This window comes from Bathycoccus prasinos, assembly GCF_002220235.1.
Source record: "Bathycoccus prasinos genomic : Chromosome_12".
Taxonomy (NCBI): Eukaryota; Viridiplantae; Chlorophyta; class Mamiellophyceae; order Mamiellales; family Bathycoccaceae; genus Bathycoccus; species Bathycoccus prasinos.
In genome coordinates, this window is record NC_023997.1 from 186584 (window position 1) to 203788 (window position 17205).

Genomic DNA, 17205 nt, shown 5'->3' on the forward strand with positions numbered 1-17205 from the left:
GGACTGCTTACAGTCATCAGTTTTGTCTCATTTTACGCAGCAAAAAGAGAAAAAGAACAGTTCCTTCCTCTTCTTCACAACACGCACACGTTTTGTCTTAATATAATACTATCTATTATTAATTCGTAATAATGGCTGACGCAGCCGCACCAGCGCCTGAACTCAAGGAGTACCCGGAGTTTCCCGGGCAAAAGCTCTCCAAGAGGTACGTATATTGCGTTTCTTGTTGTCGTTGTCATCATCATCGTCATCATCATCATCATCATCATCATCACCGCTTTGGATTTTTACACATCCGTTTTAGGAATACTCACCTTCTTCTTCTCTCTCGCATACAAAAACACACACAAAACTTTAGCGAGTACAAAAAAATGCTCAAGAGACAAAAAGCGGACGAAGAAAAAGCCGCAAAAGCTGCCGCCAAGGTGCGATTACTGAGAAGCTTTTGAGAGCTCTTTCATCAAATTCAAAGATGAGAGCGTTGAAGCCCTTCTTTGTTTTTTTTTCAAAAAACGCTCTCCTCTTTTTTGTCCTCCTTGCTGCGACCGATTTATAAAAACTTCTTTTGTTTTCTCTGTTTTGCGCCATATGGTTGTTGTTGTTGGAAAGAAGAAGTACTGACTTAGAATAAAATGAACATCATTTTTCTCTCTCTTATTCACACAGGCGGAGAAAGAAAAGAATCAACCGACGAAGACGAAATCCGCGGAAGATTCCGAGGCTGATTTAGACCCGACGCAATACACGGAGAATAGAATCAAGCAAGTCCTCGCGCAGAAGAAAGCGGGCGGGCATCCGTACCCGCACAAGTTTCACGTCTCTTTGCAATTGAAAGACTTCATCGCGAAATACGAATCTGCCACGAAGGATGGCGAACAGTTGGACGAAGAAGTCAGTTTGGCCGGGAGAATTATGAACAAGAGAGCGAGCGGGAACTCGTTGATCTTTTACGATTTGTGCGCGGAAGGATTGAAGGTGCAAGTGACTGCGGAGGCGCAAGCGGCGGAAAGTTTGGAAGACTTTAAGGCGACGCACGAGAGAACGAGAAGAGGTGATATTGTCGGGGTGAGAGGAAAACCAGGGAAGACGAGAAAAGGGCAGTTATCGTTGTTTCCGTCGTTTACGCAAATTTTGACGCCGTGCTTGCACATGCTTCCAAGAACGGAAGGTTCCGGGTTGAAGGATCAAGAGACGAGATACCGCATGCGCTTTTTGGATTTAATCATGAACAACAACGTTCGCGATACGTTCATCATGCGATCTAATATCATTCGCTACGTGAGAAAGTACTTGGACGACAGAGATTTTGTTGAAGTGGAAACGCCGATGATGAACATGATCGCCGGCGGCGCCACGGCGAAGCCGTTTATTACGCACCACAACGATTTGAACATGACGTTGTTTATGCGCATCGCTCCGGAATTGTACTTAAAAGAATTAGTCGTCGGTGGTATGGAGCGCGTGTATGAAATCGGTCGTCAATTCAGAAACGAAGGCATTGACATGACGCACAACCCGGAATTTACGACCTGCGAATTTTACCAAGCGTACGCTGATTACGACGATTTGATGAGGATGACGGAAGAAATCATTAGTGGAATGGTTAAGGACTTGACAGGATCCTATGTCATTCAATACCACGCGAACGGACCGGAAGAGGAACCGGTGACGATCGATTTTACGCCACCGTTTAGACGCATTTCGATGGTTTCTGGTTTGGAGGAAGCTTTGAACATCAAGTTCCCGGAGGAAGGCTTTGGCTCTCAAGAGTGCGAAGATTTCTTGAAAAAAACTTTGAAAGATTTGGACATCACGGACTTGCCGTTGCCGCATACCACGGCACGCATGCTCGATAAACTCGTCGGTGATTATTTGGAGGAGCAATTGGTGAACCCGGGCTTTATTTGCGATCACCCGCAAATCATGTCGCCGTTGGCGAAATACCACAGATCTCTCCCGGGCATGACGGAACGCTTCGAACTTTTCGTGAACAAGAGAGAGTTGTGCAACGCGTACACGGAGTTGAACGACCCGATCGATCAAAGAGACCGATTTGCGGAACAAGCGAAAGCCAAATCGTCCGGTGATGACGAGGCGATGCTTATCGACGAAATGTTTGTGACGAGTTTGGAGTACGGTTTGCCGCCGACGGGCGGTTGGGGATTGGGCATCGATCGATTGACGATGATGCTCGCCGACCACAACACCATCAAGGAAGTTTTGTTGTTTCCGATGATGAAACCAGACGCCACAGGTCAACAAGTCGCGGACGACATGAAGAAATTATCTGTTAAAGGAGACGGTGCGTAAAATTTTTTCGGTTTGTTCGTTTGTTCTTGTTCTTGTTCTTGTTGTTTTGGTTGTTGAGAAGAAGAACGCTCACCATATTACGTCTCTCAGATAATAAGGAAAAGACGGCTCCTACTGCTGCTAAACACGAGAAGAAAGAGCACGGAAAGCCGTTGACGCACGACGAACCGACTTCAGACGAGTGGGCTACGGGTGCGCACGGTAGAGCCGCTGGTGTTCTCGAGACTAAAGATTGGACTGATACGATGTACACCGCTCCAAAGTAAAAAGTACAACTATTATAAAAATACCATAGCAAAATAATCATATTCACATATACCAAGTATCTTATCTTCTTCTTCTTCTTCTTCTTCTAAATTACAAATGTGTGTATTAAGTCTAATGTTCCACCACCAAAGGAAGGGAATGAGCTAAAAGAAATTTCCTACTTTATATATTGTTGTCTTTCTTTTAATTCTTCTTTTGCGACTTTCCTCTCGTGATGGTCTTCGCTTCACCCGCTTCGCTCTTACCATCCATGGTTTCAACGAACGACAAATCACCCAAATCGCCATATTTGTCCCCGAATCGAGTGACTTGACCGACATCCGTCATGATCGCCCCTTTCTTCCCTTGGAAAAACGGGTGGTTTCCAGACCAAATATCCACGACGTATTCCGCTTGGGTACCGCCGACGGTCATCACCTCTTGTCCGTTGCACACAACCTTCGCCTCTTGGTAAAATTCTGGTTGCACTGCCTTTTCGCCTTTCACTCGTTTCACTTTTTTACCTAAGTCTTGGTTTTCAGCCATGCACACCGTGGACTTTGCAATCTGTGTTTAAAGGAGTACACATAAGAGAGAATTTGGTGAGAAATTTGTTTTTTTTGTGAGAGAAGAAATGGATAAGCGAAAACGAGAAAACAGCCCCGTTTTGAGGTTTTTACGCGCTTTTTTCCTTTCCAGCCAAAGCCTTTGGTCTCTCGCGCGCGCCGTGGGAAACCCGCTTCGCGAAGCGAGAGAGGCGCGAAAGTATCTCTTTCTTCGCACACATTTTCTCGACGAATATATTTCTGGACAGAAACGAACGGTTCGTCCATCTCGCGTCCATCTCTTCTACGCGCGACGTAAACGACGAATGAACCACGCACTCCATTTGGCCACCAAATTTGACTCCTTTTCGCTTGAACAAACAAAAAAACAAGAAAAGAAAAAAAATCAACACTTTCCGCGCGAAAGGCAACGAGAGGAACATACCTTGGTACTGCGTGATTTCGCCGGAGTTCCGACGAAATTCGCGACCTGCGCGGTTCTGAGAGACGTGGATGCGGAGAACATTTTTTATTCGCGTGTCGCGTGTGCTCGTTTTCTGCCGAATTTCGATGGACACGACACCACAAAGAGAAAGAGGAGTAAAAAAGGTGGGACAGAGAAAACGCATCTCTTTTCTCTCATTTTTTGTTTTTTTGTTTTTTCTGCCCTTTTTTGTCTAAATCATACTAGCGAGAGTCTCCTTTGCTTTTGCTCGTGTCATCAATCTTCACACGACGACCGAGAAAGAGAGAGTGTAAAAGAGAAAAAACACTAAAAAGATCATGGCGACGGTCGGGGAGAACAACAACACCAACACCAACAACAAACTCGCGGAGAACAATACCATCGGAGGAAGAGAAGGACAAGGAAAAGTGAGAAAGAGAGAGTTTGGAGAGTGCGAGGATTTGGAAAATTATTATCGTCACGAAGAGAAAAATAATTGTCCAACGAATGCGAACGAGAATACTACGAATACGAATACGAACGAACAACAACAAAGAGGAACGAACATGTCCACCTCCTCTTCCATGCAAAGAGTCGGTGGATTTAAACGGTTACGAACCGGGGACGCGTACGCTCGACGATTGATCGACGTCAGAGGGTTTGAAATGTCCCACTCACAACTGGGAGACTTGGCGAGATTTATAGATCTCTTACCCAGAAGTTTAGAACCAACCGTCGCGCGAATATTAGAGGAGTGTTTGTCCATCGACGATGCGATCGTGGAACTTTCGAGCTTACAAACGACGACGAGTGGTGGTGGAAACACACCAACTGTCAGTCAGTACCAATACGGCGGCGCGGCGTGCTCTACGCACGACACGAACGGGGGCGAGTCCGAGGTCGTCGCCGAGGCGAGGGATTTGGCGTTGAAGACGTCGCAGGAGGATTTGACATCGCCGCAAAGATTGTCGTACGAAACGGCTAGGATTCCAGATGGGGCAGACAGAACGACGCCAGCGACGTCTGGAAATGGGGCGCAGCATCATCACCGTAGCGCGAATAACACGAATAACGCGAACGACGCGTTTAGAAGTAACAACAAGACGAGCTTAGACGCCGGCGAGTGGGTTTCCGCTTTAGTCCGAGAAATGCAAAGCGCTTCGAGCGTGAACGACGCGGAGCATCGGGCGACGAATGTTTTGAGAGCGTTCGAGGAATCCACGCTGGAACAAGCTGAGATAGAAATCAAAAGGATCCGAAAACAGAACGAACTTCTCAAAAGGGCGGTGACTATTCAAAACGCACGATTGAAGCAAAGCGGCGACGCGCAGACGCTGAAAAGACAAGTTGCGGAGCTGCAAAGCATGTGTCAATCGTACGAAGAGCAATTAGCGACGGCACAGAGGAATAATTATTCGCTAGGCGTGCACTTGAGAGAGGCGATGATGAATAACACCAACGGAAATAACCGAAACGGCGGACCGGGAGGAGGCAGTCCTTTCGGCGATCCCAACAGAGATGTATTTTAGCAAAGAAGAAGAGAAAGAGAGACCGTGAAAAACGGTTTCTTTTCAATTGTTGTATAACACAAGCACTTTAGCGAATGTATAAAATCTATAATAAAATCTATAAAGTCTACGAGTATCTATTCGTTTTATCTACGTCTTTTCTTCTTCCAACCAGCTCGCGAGCGCGACGTACGCGTTTCTATACCGTTCGAGCTCTCGTTCGTCTCGAAGTCGTCCTTCGCTTTGGAGCCCTTCGAGTACGCCCATTCGTTCTTTCGCGTACTCTCGGCGGTTGATTGCGTACGCTTTAACGTTTGAGCTCTTTTTCTCTTCTTGTAACTTCCCCAGCCATAAATCGAGCACCGAAAGCGTCTTCTCTTCGCCTGTCTTTTTCGTGCACTTCATGACAACGTGCGCGTTCGCGTTCTCTATAATCAAAGACTCCTTCTCTATGCACCATTTATTTTGCCACAACCACTCGCGAAATTCGACTAACTCACCCGCGGGTGGATTTATCACTAAAGTACGAACGCTGCTGCTCGTTTCCACGCTTCTCCCGCGAGAGAGTAGCTTTCGAATGAGTTTCGTCCCCATCCCGGCGAAAATGACCACGTCTACGTTCTCTTCCGTCACGCTCTCCAACCCATCCCCGATGCGAAATTCTATTTTGTTCTTTGTTTTCTGATGTTCATCGTCATCATCGTCACCACTCTCACCACTCTCGCTCGCACTCGTACTCTTCCTCCGAAAACTCCGTAAACACTCGTTCGCGTAGTTCACTTCGTTTTGGCTCTTATCTATGCCGATGACTCTCTTCACGCCTCGAGAGTGCAACAAGAGAGACATTTGTCCGTGACCGCACCCGACGTCGGCGACGACGACGTCTTTCCCACTTTCCAGAGCGTAATTGACGATAGTTTCTGCCCTGTTGTGCTTCTCACATTCATCGTCAATATCAGCATCATCCCAACGCGTCGTCGTCGTTTCCAACTTGAACCGCCGTCGTTGGAGGACGAGCGAAGGACGAGAGGAAAGGCACCACATCATCGTTCTCTTAGTATTATTATTAGTAGTAGTAGTAGTCGACGACGATGATGTGAGTTTTGTCATCGCACTTCTTACGGTCATCATCATCATCATCCTTTCTCTCATGTCTCATTTTCTCTCTTCAATCGAAATGAGGGGAAACAAGCAAGGGAGAAAAAAAGTTCAAAAATCCGCATTTATTAGCATCACTCTGCGCAACAATGCAGCAACAACAAACACAGATGCAGATTCCAAAGCTCTCGCAAAACATCACCTTACGCGGGAGCACGGAAATCGTGACTGAATTTTTCGGCTACGCGGTCAATTCCATCTTATACCAGCGAGGTTTATACCCACCGTCCACGTTCGAGGTGAAGAAAAAATACGGTTTAGGCATGCTCGTGAGTTCGGACGAGGAGATTAAAAACTATCTGGTGTCGGTTTTAGATCAAATCAACGAGTGGCTGATCGAGAAGAAATTGGAGAAGTTAGTTTTGGTGATCAGTTCGGTGAGAACGAGAGAGACCGTGGAGAGATGGGTGTTTGATATAGAAACGGATTCGGAGATTGGATTGGAAGAAAACGAGGAAAACGTGAAACCAACAGAAGGAGGAAAAGGAGGAGAAAAGAACAAAAAATACGAAAAATCGAAACAGGACATCACGAACGAAATAGCGGCGATTATGCGTCAAATAGCGGCATCGGTGACGTTCTTACCGTTACTGGAAGATGAGTGTTCGTTTGATTTGATCGTGTACACGAATAAGGATTCAGAGACGCCGCAAGAGTGGGAGGAGAGCGACCCGAGATTTATCCGCAACGCCGAGACCGTCAAGTTACGAAGCTTCTCGACGAAAGTGCATTCGGTGGAGGCTGCGGTGGCGTACAAAGCGGAGAGCCCTTTGAATGTGTAACAAACAATGAGAATGATAAAAATAAGATTATTTATGTGAATAAATAACCAAAAATATGCGCGCAAGTGAGAAAGAGAGATACACCAACACCCGTGAAAACGAAAAGAAACGAAGAGAGGAAAACGGAGAAAGATATACATATAGAGTTTTTGTTTTGATGGATTTGTTTATTTTATTTCAATTGTTCTTAGTATATAGTATTCATGGCCAATAGGAATTGATTATGCTGCTGCTTATCTGGCGACTTGAACGGCACCGACTTCCGCGTTGCAGGCTTCCGGCGTTTGCGCCTCAGACGGCGGAACGATTTGCCAGAATTGCTCCTTCATGTTCGCCCAATCCGCTAAGATGGCCTTGCCCTTCGGGGAACCCGTCTTCTCAACGTGTTCAGAGATCAAGTCTTTGCATTGCTTCTCACCAGCTTCGGTGGAAATGCGTTGCATGACGACGATCTCACCGTTCACCTTCGACTCAAACGTGTTGTCTTCGTCGAGAAAATAACCGATGCCACCAGTCATGCCGGCGCCAACGTTTCTACCAACTCTACCTAAGCAGACAACCACACCGCCAGTCATGTACTCGCAAGCGTGATCGCCGCATCCTTCAACGACAGTTTGCCCCAAGGAATTTCTCACGGCAAATCGTTCGCCAGCTCTACCATTGATGAAGATCTTACCGCCCGTAGCACCATACAAGCAGGTGTTACCGGCAATGGTGGAATCTTCAGCCTTGAATCCAGCACCTGGCGGCGGCATAATCGACACGGTACCACCACTGATCGACTTGCAAACGTAATCGTTCGCTTCACCGACAAGTTGGACGTCCATGCCACCGACGACAAACGCACCGAAGGATTGACCACCAGCGCCTTCTAACTTGATCGTCAACTTTCCCTTGAACCCATCATCGCCGTACTTGGAAGCAATGTTACCAGCGATTCTCGCCATAGCGGCGCGGTCTACGTTGACAATCTTGGACGAAACCGTGTGCGTACCTTGCGTTTCGATGCATTTCTTGACGCCGGCATCGGCGAGCAAAATATCATCGAGCAATTCGCCGTCATCGTGGACTTTTTGGTTGATTCTCGCCTTGGACGAACCAGCCTTTCCGGAGGAAGTAGTCAAGAGAGACAAGTCCAAGTGGTTCGTCTTCGGATCATTTTGTTCTTTTTGTTTAAGCAAATCGTTTCTGCCAATGACTTCGTCGAGAGACTTGTAGCCCATTTCGGCGAGGATGACGCGCACTTCTTCAGCCGCAAAGATGAAAAAGTTCACCAAATCACTCGGCGCGCCCGGGAATCTCGCTCTCAATTCTTCTCTTTGGGTCGCAACGCCAACCGGGCAGTTGTTCGTGTGGCAAATTCTCGCCATGACGCAACCGGTTGCAATCATAGCAACGGTACCAAAGCCAAATTCATCCGCACCCATCAACGCCCATTGCATGACATCGAGCCCAGATCGGCAACCGCCATCTGCTCTCAAAACAACGCGCTCTCTCAAACCGTTCTCAACCAACGTTCTGTGAGATTCAACGAGACCAAGCTCGACTGGGCCACCGCAGTGCTTGATAGAAGACAACGGAGAAGCACCTGTACCACCGTCACCACCCGAAATTTGGATGATATCGGCATTCGCCTTGGCAACGCCAGACGCTACAGTTCCGATACCCGCTTGACCGACGAGTTTCACGGAAACCTTTGCTTCCGGATTGACCGCGTGCAAGTCAAAAATAAGCTGCGCTAAATCCTCGATGGAGTAAATGTCGTGGTGCGGAGGCGGAGAAATCAACGGCACACCGGCCTTGGATTTTCTCAACCAGGCAATATACGGCGAAACTTTTTTCCCTGGCAACTGCCCGCCTTCTCCCGGTTTGGCACCTTGCGCAACCTTGATTTCGTGTTGGTTCGAGGACATCAAAAACGAAGTCGTGACACCAAATCGACCAGAGGCGACTTGCTTGATGGCAGATGACGCGACGTCACCGTTCTTCAAACCTCTCAAGTACGGGAACGAGTCCGTCGAACCGTCCGACTTGGCGTCCGAGATCGGGATAAATCGCTTCGGATCTTCACCACCTTCGCCAGAGTTGGACTTACCACCGATTCTGTTCATGGCGACCGCAATCGCTTCGTGGCACTCTTGAGAAATGGCGCCCAAAGACATGCCACCGGTGCAAAATCGAGAAGCGATGTCCGCAGCGGATTCAACCTCGGAGATATCGATCGGCTTACGGTCGGATTTAATGTCGAGACGATCTCTCAAGCAAGTAGCCGGACGCGTGTTGCGGTGTTCTTCGTATAACTTGTAGGATTCGGCATCCGGGGCATCGCCACCTAAACCAATGGCTTTGTGCAAGAGCTTGGACATTTCTTGGTTGTTACCGTGGTATTCGCCATTTGGCTTGACTTGGTACATGCCAGAAATCTTGAGCTTGTCCATGGTTTCCGATTCACCTGGGAACGCAGAGTCGACAAACATTTTCGTTTCCGCGGCGAGTTCGTCCAAAGTCAAACCACCAATTCTGGAAACCGTGCCTTTAAAGGCGACGTCGATGAGCTCTGGTCCAATACCGTACGCCTCAAAGATTTGCGCACCGTGGTACGACGTGATGAGAGAGATACCCATCTTCGAAAGAATCTTCTTCAAGCCCTTGTTGATGGCGTTCTTCAAGTTTCTTTGAACGTCCTGTTGCGACATGAGCGGGAGTTTACCGGTGCTCATTTGCTTTTCAACTTTGGTGGAAGATCTCCACTTTCTCGCAGTTTCCAAAGCCAACCACGGGCACACAGCCGAGGCACCGTAACCAATCAACACCGCAAAGTGGTGTGTGGAAAACGCCGACGCGGACTCAACGACGATCGACGCCTTCGAGCGCAAACCAACCTTAATCAAGTGGTGGTGAACCGCACCAACAGCCAAAAGCGACGGAATCGCTGGAGAATCCGGACCCTCGTCAGGCTTATCGGTGATGACGATGCACTCAGAGCCTTTTTGGACGGCTTCGGCACATTCTTGGCACAACTTGTCCAAACCAGCCTTCAAACCACCGGCGCCGTTGGTGTATCGCGCTTTGATCGTCGCCGTCTTCAAATGCGGGTGGTTTTGGATGACGGTCAAATCCGAATCAAACAAGAACGGACTCGACAAAGAAACTGCCGGCGCGTCGTCCGAGGAGACGTCCAACAAGTTCCCCTTGGCGCCCAAAGTAGTCTCCAAAGACATAACCAAACCCTCTCTCAACGGATCGATCGCCGGATTAGTAACTTGGGCAAATCTTTGTTTGAAGTAGTCGTAGAGCAAGCGCGGTCTCGAAGAGATGACCGGAACCGGAGTGTCGTCACCCATCGACCACGTCGGCTCGATGCCTTCTTGCGCCATGGATTCAACAATCATGGAAACATCTTCGGAAGCGTAACCAGCTCTGGCTTGGGACTCGATGAAGGAAACGTCGTCCATCGTCGGCTCCGGCAACGGCGGGCACGATTTCAAGCGGTGAATGTTGTTCAACCATTTGCCATACGGGCGCGTCGAGGAAACTTCCTTGGAAATTTCTTCGTTCTCTTTGAACGTGCCGTTTTCCAAGTCGACGCAGATCATCGTACCCGGACCCAAACGTCCTTTCTTAACAACGTTCGGCGCGTTGGACATGATATCGTTCAAAACGCCAACCTCAGACGCGACATAAATGTAATCATCCGAAGTTTGCCAGAATCTCGCGGGTCTCAAACCGTTTCTGTCTAAGCGGCAGCCAACTTTCTTACCGTCAGAGAAGACCAATAAAGCTGGGCCGTCCCAAGCTTCCATGATACCAGAGTAGTACTGGTAGAAGTTCTTCGCTTCCGGAACAGTCGCTTCCAAATCCGGGTGATTTCTGAACGCTTCCGGAACGAGCAACATCATAGTCTCTTCCGGCTCGCGGCCAGTTTTAACCAAGAGTTCCGCGACTCTGTCAAGGTTCGCGGAATCAGAAGCCGCCGGGTCACACAACGGACGGAACTCTTGCTCTCTGCCTCCCCATATAGCGTTGGTCATCTTTGCTTCGTTGGAAGCCATCCAGTTCAAGTTACCTTGCAACGTGTTGATTTCACCGTTGTGACCCAAAAATCTCATCGGTTGCGCCAACGGCCACTTCGGCGTGGTATTCGTGGAGAAACGTCTGTGATAGATGGAGAACGACGACACGTAGTCCTTATCTTGCAAATCGAGGAAAAATTGTCCGACAACAGCAGATCTCAACATACCTTTATACACGATTGTTCTGCAGGACATGGTGCACACGTACATGTCTTCCAAGTCAGCCATGTTCCCGAGGCGCACTTTTTCGGCGTTTTTCCGGGCAAAGTAAAGCTTGCGCTCTAATTCGTCCCCAGTCGCGCCAGCACCATCGATCAAGCATTGCTCAATCGCCGGTTGCGTGATCTTAGCCATCGGGCCGACGATATCATTCTTCGTCGGCACGTCTCTCCAGCCGAGAACTTTCAAACCTTCAGCCGCGATGGCTTTCTCAAGCTCCGCCTTCGCCTTGGTTCTTTTGCCCTTATCGGTCGGCAAGAAGGTCATGGAAACAGCGGAAGATTCTTCGGAAAAGCCAGAAATACCGTTCGCAGCACACCATTTGGATAACATCTGCCAAGGGATTTGCGTCATGATGCCGGCGCCGTCGCCGGAGTCGTTGTCCGCAGAGCACGCGCCTCTGTGTTCCATGCAACCTAAAGCAGACAAGGAATCATCGACACATTTGTGGGTTCTTTCACCTTTCAACGACGCGATCACCCCGACGCCGCACGCATCTCTTTCTTCCAAGATTTGATTCAAATCCACCGCGCCGCCTTCGTACGGTTGGTACTCTCCTCTGAGAGCACCGAAATCCATCGCTTTTTGGGCAAAAATCTTAGTCGATCTCAACGCCACCTTGCGAGTAGGAGCCGACGATCTCACATTACTTCTGTTGGCAATGTTCTGTTAAAGTTTAAAGGTGGAGAAAAGCGAAAGTAATCATCAGTATCTGTGTTAAAAGAAATGTAGAAATCGACTCCGCTTTTTCCCTCTCCCACAGAGGAGGGAAAACTCGTTCTTACGCGAACACGTCGATTAATAGTTCGAAATGCGCTCTAGGCGGTTTAACTCGCGAGTCGCAAGTGAAGCAAATTCTATCCAACCAAACGCAAAACAATATCAATGGTGTAATATCCTACCTTTTTGGCACCGAAAACCTTCGTCTGCATCACCTGCGACATAGCCTGGGACGCCATTTTCAGCCTACGTCGCTCTAAATTTGCTTTTTCACCAAATAGGCGTAAAATCCAAATATAATAAAGTGTACACGGGAGAAAAGAAAACTACCGCTTTGATATGTACGTGTTGCGTGTATATCAAATTCAATTTGTGTGTGAATGAAATTCTCTCGTGAGGAATTCCGGATCAATTTCGCTTCGCTTCGCTTACACTCGACGGCGCGCGCGCTCGCTTTTTCTCTTTTTTTGTGGATTGTTTGGGAGATGATGGGTTATTTGCAAACAACAAAAAAATTATAACCACCCGAGTTGTGCCAGCAAGGCTGAAAAAAGAGATTGGAACAGAGAAGTGGATAGTGTGGGCTCCTGGGCTTATGAATATTATTGTTTCCTCTCAAAAATACGAGGGAGAAGAAAGGAGTTTTTGAACGAGGGGCGAAACAAAAAAGGCACACCACCACCACCACCAAAAACAACAACACCAACAACAACAACACCTTTAACAAATGCGCCGAAAGAAAAGGAACACTCGACGAAGAGACGACCAAAAGGACGCGGTAGGAGGAAGTTTTTCTTTTACGCGCCGGGGCCTGCGCGGTGGGTTTTGGTTTCTTCTCTCTCTCCTTTTTGCGACGAGTGCTTTTGCTCTTGTTCCCTCGTCCTCACCAACGGCGAAAGAAAAAAACGAGGAGACGTCCTCGCCATTCACCATTCTCCGCGCTGAGAAGTGGCCAAACGGCGGTCTAAGAATCTTTTACTCCTCTCCGGAAAAAGAACAGAGCGACGAGGGAGAGAACGCTGCTGGTAAGAATACCGCAGTGGAACTCTCCTTCCAAAAGGAAAAAGAAGAGGAGGAGAAAAAGATTATCTTGGAAAGCACCAAAGTTATCGCGACGAAACCATCTTCTTCTCCTCTTCCTTCCTTCTACTCGGGCACGACGACGATTGTTTTAGCACCCAGCGATGGAATTTTAACTCAAAGTATGGTTTCTGGTCTGGCACGATTGATCTGGTCGAAAGATATCCCGGATTCAGAGAAGATAGCCATCTTCGCGTTGAGACTTACCCCCGAGTTGGTCGTCGACTACACGTCGAACAACAAAGTTCACGTTTTGCAGCGACTGAAAGAATATACTCTTCTCAATCATTCATCGATATCACCGGATGTTCCATTTCGTTTGTTTTCGTTGAGAAGAGCACTCGAGTCGATGCCGCCAGACGGTTTGAAAGTTCGTCTCCATCACGACGTCATCTTCGCGCTCGATGAAGATACGATTGAAAATAGAATGTTCGTGGAGAACGCGAGAACACTCATCAAAGCAGAATCATCATCAGCTACTATTTTCGTCAGTTCCTTGTTCATCAATGGAGACAATAAAGTAGAGGAAGATAATTTTGCTCAGTGGTTTGGAAAATTTGTAAAAAAAAGACGCGAAGAGACGCACGTTGCCGCGTCGTGCGACGTTTCAGACGAACAACTCGATCACCATCTGTTCGAGAAGAAGAATACTGAATTGAAAATATCCCCCGCCGTTCCTGATGTTGATCGTAAAAATGACGTGATATCGATGAGTTTCAAAAAGAGAAACAAACACTGTCGCATAGAAGACGTGTTGAGCGGCCCTTATCCATACTTTGATACCATAACGCTTAAGATGGATTTCACGCAACGTAACGAATTTGAAGGGAAAAGAAGCTTTAGAAAAGGAACTTACGATGAAAGAATAGCTGCGAAAAAGAAGTTTCCGCTAACCGTTCAATTTGAAAATGCAAAGCACGGTGAAGTTTACGAGGAGCGAAAAGCTTTCGCAAAATTTCACGGTACCTCCACCTTTCGTGATTGTGAGCGAAGAAAATCGATGAAGATCAATCTCGACGGTGGGAAAACAATGAAATTGGGCTCAGCCGCTGAAAGCGATCAGTTTCTGTTAATTTCGCTCTGTTACGACGATAGATACGTAAAGTCGTGGTTGATGTACTCTCTCTTGCGCCATCTTGGGCTCTTCGAGGATCTCGAGTTTCGATATGTTCGTCTATTCGTGGAAACAAACGACGTGAGAGAGAGCGAAGGCTTGTATCTTTTAGTCGAAAATCCAGTCGTAAAAAGAGAAGACGTCAAAGCTCGAATTAGTGCAGTCGTGCGGAGACGTTTAGATCCCGTTCGACAAACTCGGCCGGGACTCGGCGCGCCAGATGTAAAGTATCCAAAACATTCAGACTTTGATCGCGCTATAAAAAGAAATGAATACGACGAGATTGCTCGAGTCGCCAAGACGTGCGATGATATGAACTGCTATGCTTTATTGAGAAAGTGCATGAATATCGACGCGTACATCACATGGATTGCTTTTAACTCTCTCGTAAAAATGGGCGACTACGTGGATGAAATTTACTTCTATTCTTCTAACGAAAATCAACAGACTCCGTATTGGGGACTACATAGCTGGGATCCGGACGATGCGTTTCAGAAATGTCATCATGGCGGTAAGGATGCGTATATCGATCGATTTCAGATGCTCTATTGTCTCGAAGGAAATATGGATGTCGTATTTTTGCGATCGAAAGATATGTATTCTCGTTTCGTGCAAACGCTTGAGGAGCTCTTAGAAAAACGTTTGAATGATCAAGTCATCCTCTTTTTCGCTGAAGAACAGAAGAAAGAGTTGAACGACGTTCTCAACATCAATAACAATAGCAAGAACGACGATGTAGCGATTGGCATGTTAGAATTGAGACAGATGGCAAAGATACCGGATAACATGGCAGCTTTCAGAGAAATGTCAAGTTCGCTGCTATATTATATCGAGCAGATTCGTTTGAGCAGACGGGAGCTATTCCGCGTCATAGGTGCATTTCATTCTTTTAACGATACGAGTGAAGTTGGTTGGAAACCTGTGCGCCTCAGCGCACCAGCGAAATGTTCGAACCAAAACTTGTCTTCTTTGAAACTACGAGTGTCTGAAAGAAAGTACGATCAAGACGCGAGACAAGAAATCGTGTTCGAGTTTGAGAACGTATCCTCTGTATCAGGTGTTCTTCAAATTGAAATTCTGCTCGATATGAACGTGGTATACAAGTTTAACGAGACGTATTCGGAAAAGTATCTACCAGTCCCAGTTGAGAAAGAAACGAGAGCTCTTTGTTGGACAAACGCAACGCTTCCAGGCGATACGATTAACATGAACGCGACGGATGGTGGTTTCTTGACAACTACAACACTTCCAAAGAAGAGTTGCATCGCTGGAGAAGCCATAAATGTAACCGCTAAGTTTACGAACGAAGCCGTCACCTTTACGATGAAAGAAACACGAACCGATACTACTCCTCGTGATAAAATTTTTCTATCGCTTTACCACGGATTCTGGCACCCATTTTCACAGGCGTTTGCGGCTGTACAATACGCTCGAATCTTAACGTGCTAGCTAGTGTTTCTTCGCTCTTGTTTATATTCTAAAGTATAATCTGTGTATTGCAATTCCTTCTCTTTTGTATTGTTCTAAGTCTCGGCGGGTTTGTTTTGCTGTCTGTATATGTCTTTCAAAGAGTACATGCCGTTGTTTGGACCTCGCCTGGCTAAATTCGCAATCTCCTGCACGGTCTCTCTCAAGTGCATGGCCGGTTGCTTAGTTTCTTCTAATAACTGTTTTAAGCTCCAGAAAGTTCGCCTCTCGAATAGACCAAACAATTTGTCCGTCAATTGTGCTTTTTCCATTTTTTCTGCTTTTGGTTTCGTCACGCCGCCGTCGGCTAATCGAACTAAATTTGAACGTTTCGGCAACGGAGCTATTCTCGCCGCGTCCGCTCCGACGACGGATTGAACAAACCTCGATTTAGATTGCGCTTTTTCTAATCTATTTTTCGAAACCCGAGCGTAGGCTGCATCGGAGGCATCTTTTGGTCGCATGTCTAATTTTTTATGAACTTTCGCTTCGACGATGAACTCGTTGACGTCCATCGCCGACGTCGCCGCCGCGGTACCTTCGCGAGTCTCCGAAAACACGTGAATTTCTGGCGCTTCTATATTCTCCGTCATGATATATTTTACTGGTATTTCGTGCTCTTCGTCTTCGTTGACGGCTGCATTTAGCGTCACCGCAAACGCTTCTTTGTTTTCTTTGTCGAAAGGATCGATCACCACTCTTACTTTCCCGAGCTCGTCGTTATCGTTCAATTCCGCATCAATATCCATCCCATCTTCATCGTTCTCGTTGTCTGCTTTACTCCTTCTATCGCTGAAACTTTTCCACGCGCGATCGACAAAGTTTGGCACTTTCACTAGCCACGCTCGATGGTTCGCTCTTTGCGTATCCAACGCGCTCGGAAACAAATACGCTCTCAACGCCTCCGTAACCTCCTCCGGTAAATCTTTCTTATCGATATTCAACTTTTGACAAACTTGATACCTCCAGTGTTCGCGAAGTAAATACGGCGTCGCGTACGGCCTCCACTCCGGCGCGTTCTTATCCTTTTTCGATCGCGAATATTTCTTCGCCGTTTCCTCCAGCTTTTCTGGATTCAATTTGTGTACGCATTCGTTCAAAGCGTTCAGTTTGTTTAGTTTCTGTAAATACTTTTGCATGGCGCTCACGACGAGCTCCGATCCGGGTGGAAACTCTTCCAAGTCCATGTTGATGATTCGAAAAAGAACTTTTTCTCGTCGTTATTAGTATCGTTGTCCTTGTTATCAGTCGTCCTTCTTGTCGCGGGAGCTTCCTCTGTGTGATGATGGACGAGAAACGTCAAACGAGATGATTTGTGTTGTCGTTGGTTGCACTCTCCTCGAAAAGAAGAGAATCTCTCTTTCTCTTCTCTTTCGAAAAAAAAAGGCAAAAGAAAAAAAAAGCGTCCCCAAAACAGGATTAATTCACCACAAGACAAAAAATTACGCGCACTCTCTCTCGCTTTGACACACACGTGTTGGTGCGAACCACGAAACGCTATTAAGCGAGGGAGAGCCGACGAGGCGGTATTTGTATAA

At 47.2% G+C, this 17205-nt stretch overlaps 8 protein-coding genes across 8 annotated transcripts; 4 read left to right on the plus strand and 4 right to left on the minus strand.

Moving 5' to 3' along the window:
- Window positions 1-131: 131 nt before the first annotated feature.
- Bathy12g00990 (lysyl-tRNA synthetase) lies at window positions 132-2310 on the plus strand (the record flags this gene model as incomplete). The annotated part of the gene is made up of 2 exons (XM_007509822.1): window positions 132-425; window positions 667-2310. The coding sequence occupies 2 exons, from the start codon at window positions 132-134 to the stop codon at window positions 2308-2310; spliced, it is 1938 nt and encodes a 645-aa protein (XP_007509884.1).
- Window positions 2311-2760: 450 nt separating this feature from the next.
- On the minus strand, window positions 2761-3102 carry Bathy12g01000 (50S ribosomal protein L31; the record flags this gene model as incomplete). Its single annotated transcript, XM_007509932.1, has 1 exon — window positions 2761-3102. The coding sequence occupies one exon, from the start codon at window positions 3100-3102 to the stop codon at window positions 2761-2763; it is 342 nt and encodes a 113-aa protein (XP_007509994.1).
- Window positions 3103-3884: 782 nt separating this feature from the next.
- Window positions 3885-5075, plus strand: Bathy12g01010 (predicted protein; the record flags this gene model as incomplete). Its single annotated transcript, XM_007509671.1, has 1 exon — window positions 3885-5075. The coding sequence occupies one exon, from the start codon at window positions 3885-3887 to the stop codon at window positions 5073-5075; it is 1191 nt and encodes a 396-aa protein (XP_007509733.1).
- Window positions 5076-5204: 129 nt separating this feature from the next.
- Window positions 5205-6101, minus strand: Bathy12g01020 (conserved hypothetical protein; the record flags this gene model as incomplete). Its single annotated transcript, XM_007509686.1, has 1 exon — window positions 5205-6101. One exon carries the CDS (start codon window positions 6099-6101, stop codon window positions 5205-5207), a length of 897 nt encoding a protein of 298 aa, XP_007509748.1.
- A 200-nt stretch (window positions 6102-6301) lies between these two features.
- Window positions 6302-6994, plus strand: Bathy12g01030 (mitotic spindle checkpoint component mad2; the record flags this gene model as incomplete). The annotated part of the gene is made up of 1 exon (XM_007509892.1): window positions 6302-6994. The coding sequence occupies one exon, from the start codon at window positions 6302-6304 to the stop codon at window positions 6992-6994; it is 693 nt and encodes a 230-aa protein (XP_007509954.1).
- Window positions 6995-7227: 233 nt separating this feature from the next.
- Bathy12g01040 (ferredoxin-dependent glutamate synthase) lies at window positions 7228-11865 on the minus strand (the record flags this gene model as incomplete). The annotated part of the gene is made up of 1 exon (XM_007509784.1): window positions 7228-11865. One exon carries the CDS (start codon window positions 11863-11865, stop codon window positions 7228-7230), a length of 4638 nt encoding a protein of 1545 aa, XP_007509846.1.
- An 868-nt stretch (window positions 11866-12733) lies between these two features.
- On the plus strand, window positions 12734-15649 carry Bathy12g01050 (predicted protein; the record flags this gene model as incomplete). Its single annotated transcript, XM_007509801.1, has 1 exon — window positions 12734-15649. One exon carries the CDS (start codon window positions 12734-12736, stop codon window positions 15647-15649), a length of 2916 nt encoding a protein of 971 aa, XP_007509863.1.
- Window positions 15650-15723: 74 nt separating this feature from the next.
- Window positions 15724-16854, minus strand: Bathy12g01060 (predicted protein; the record flags this gene model as incomplete). Its single annotated transcript, XM_007509699.1, has 1 exon — window positions 15724-16854. The coding sequence occupies one exon, from the start codon at window positions 16852-16854 to the stop codon at window positions 15724-15726; it is 1131 nt and encodes a 376-aa protein (XP_007509761.1).
- Window positions 16855-17205: the final 351 nt, after the last annotated feature.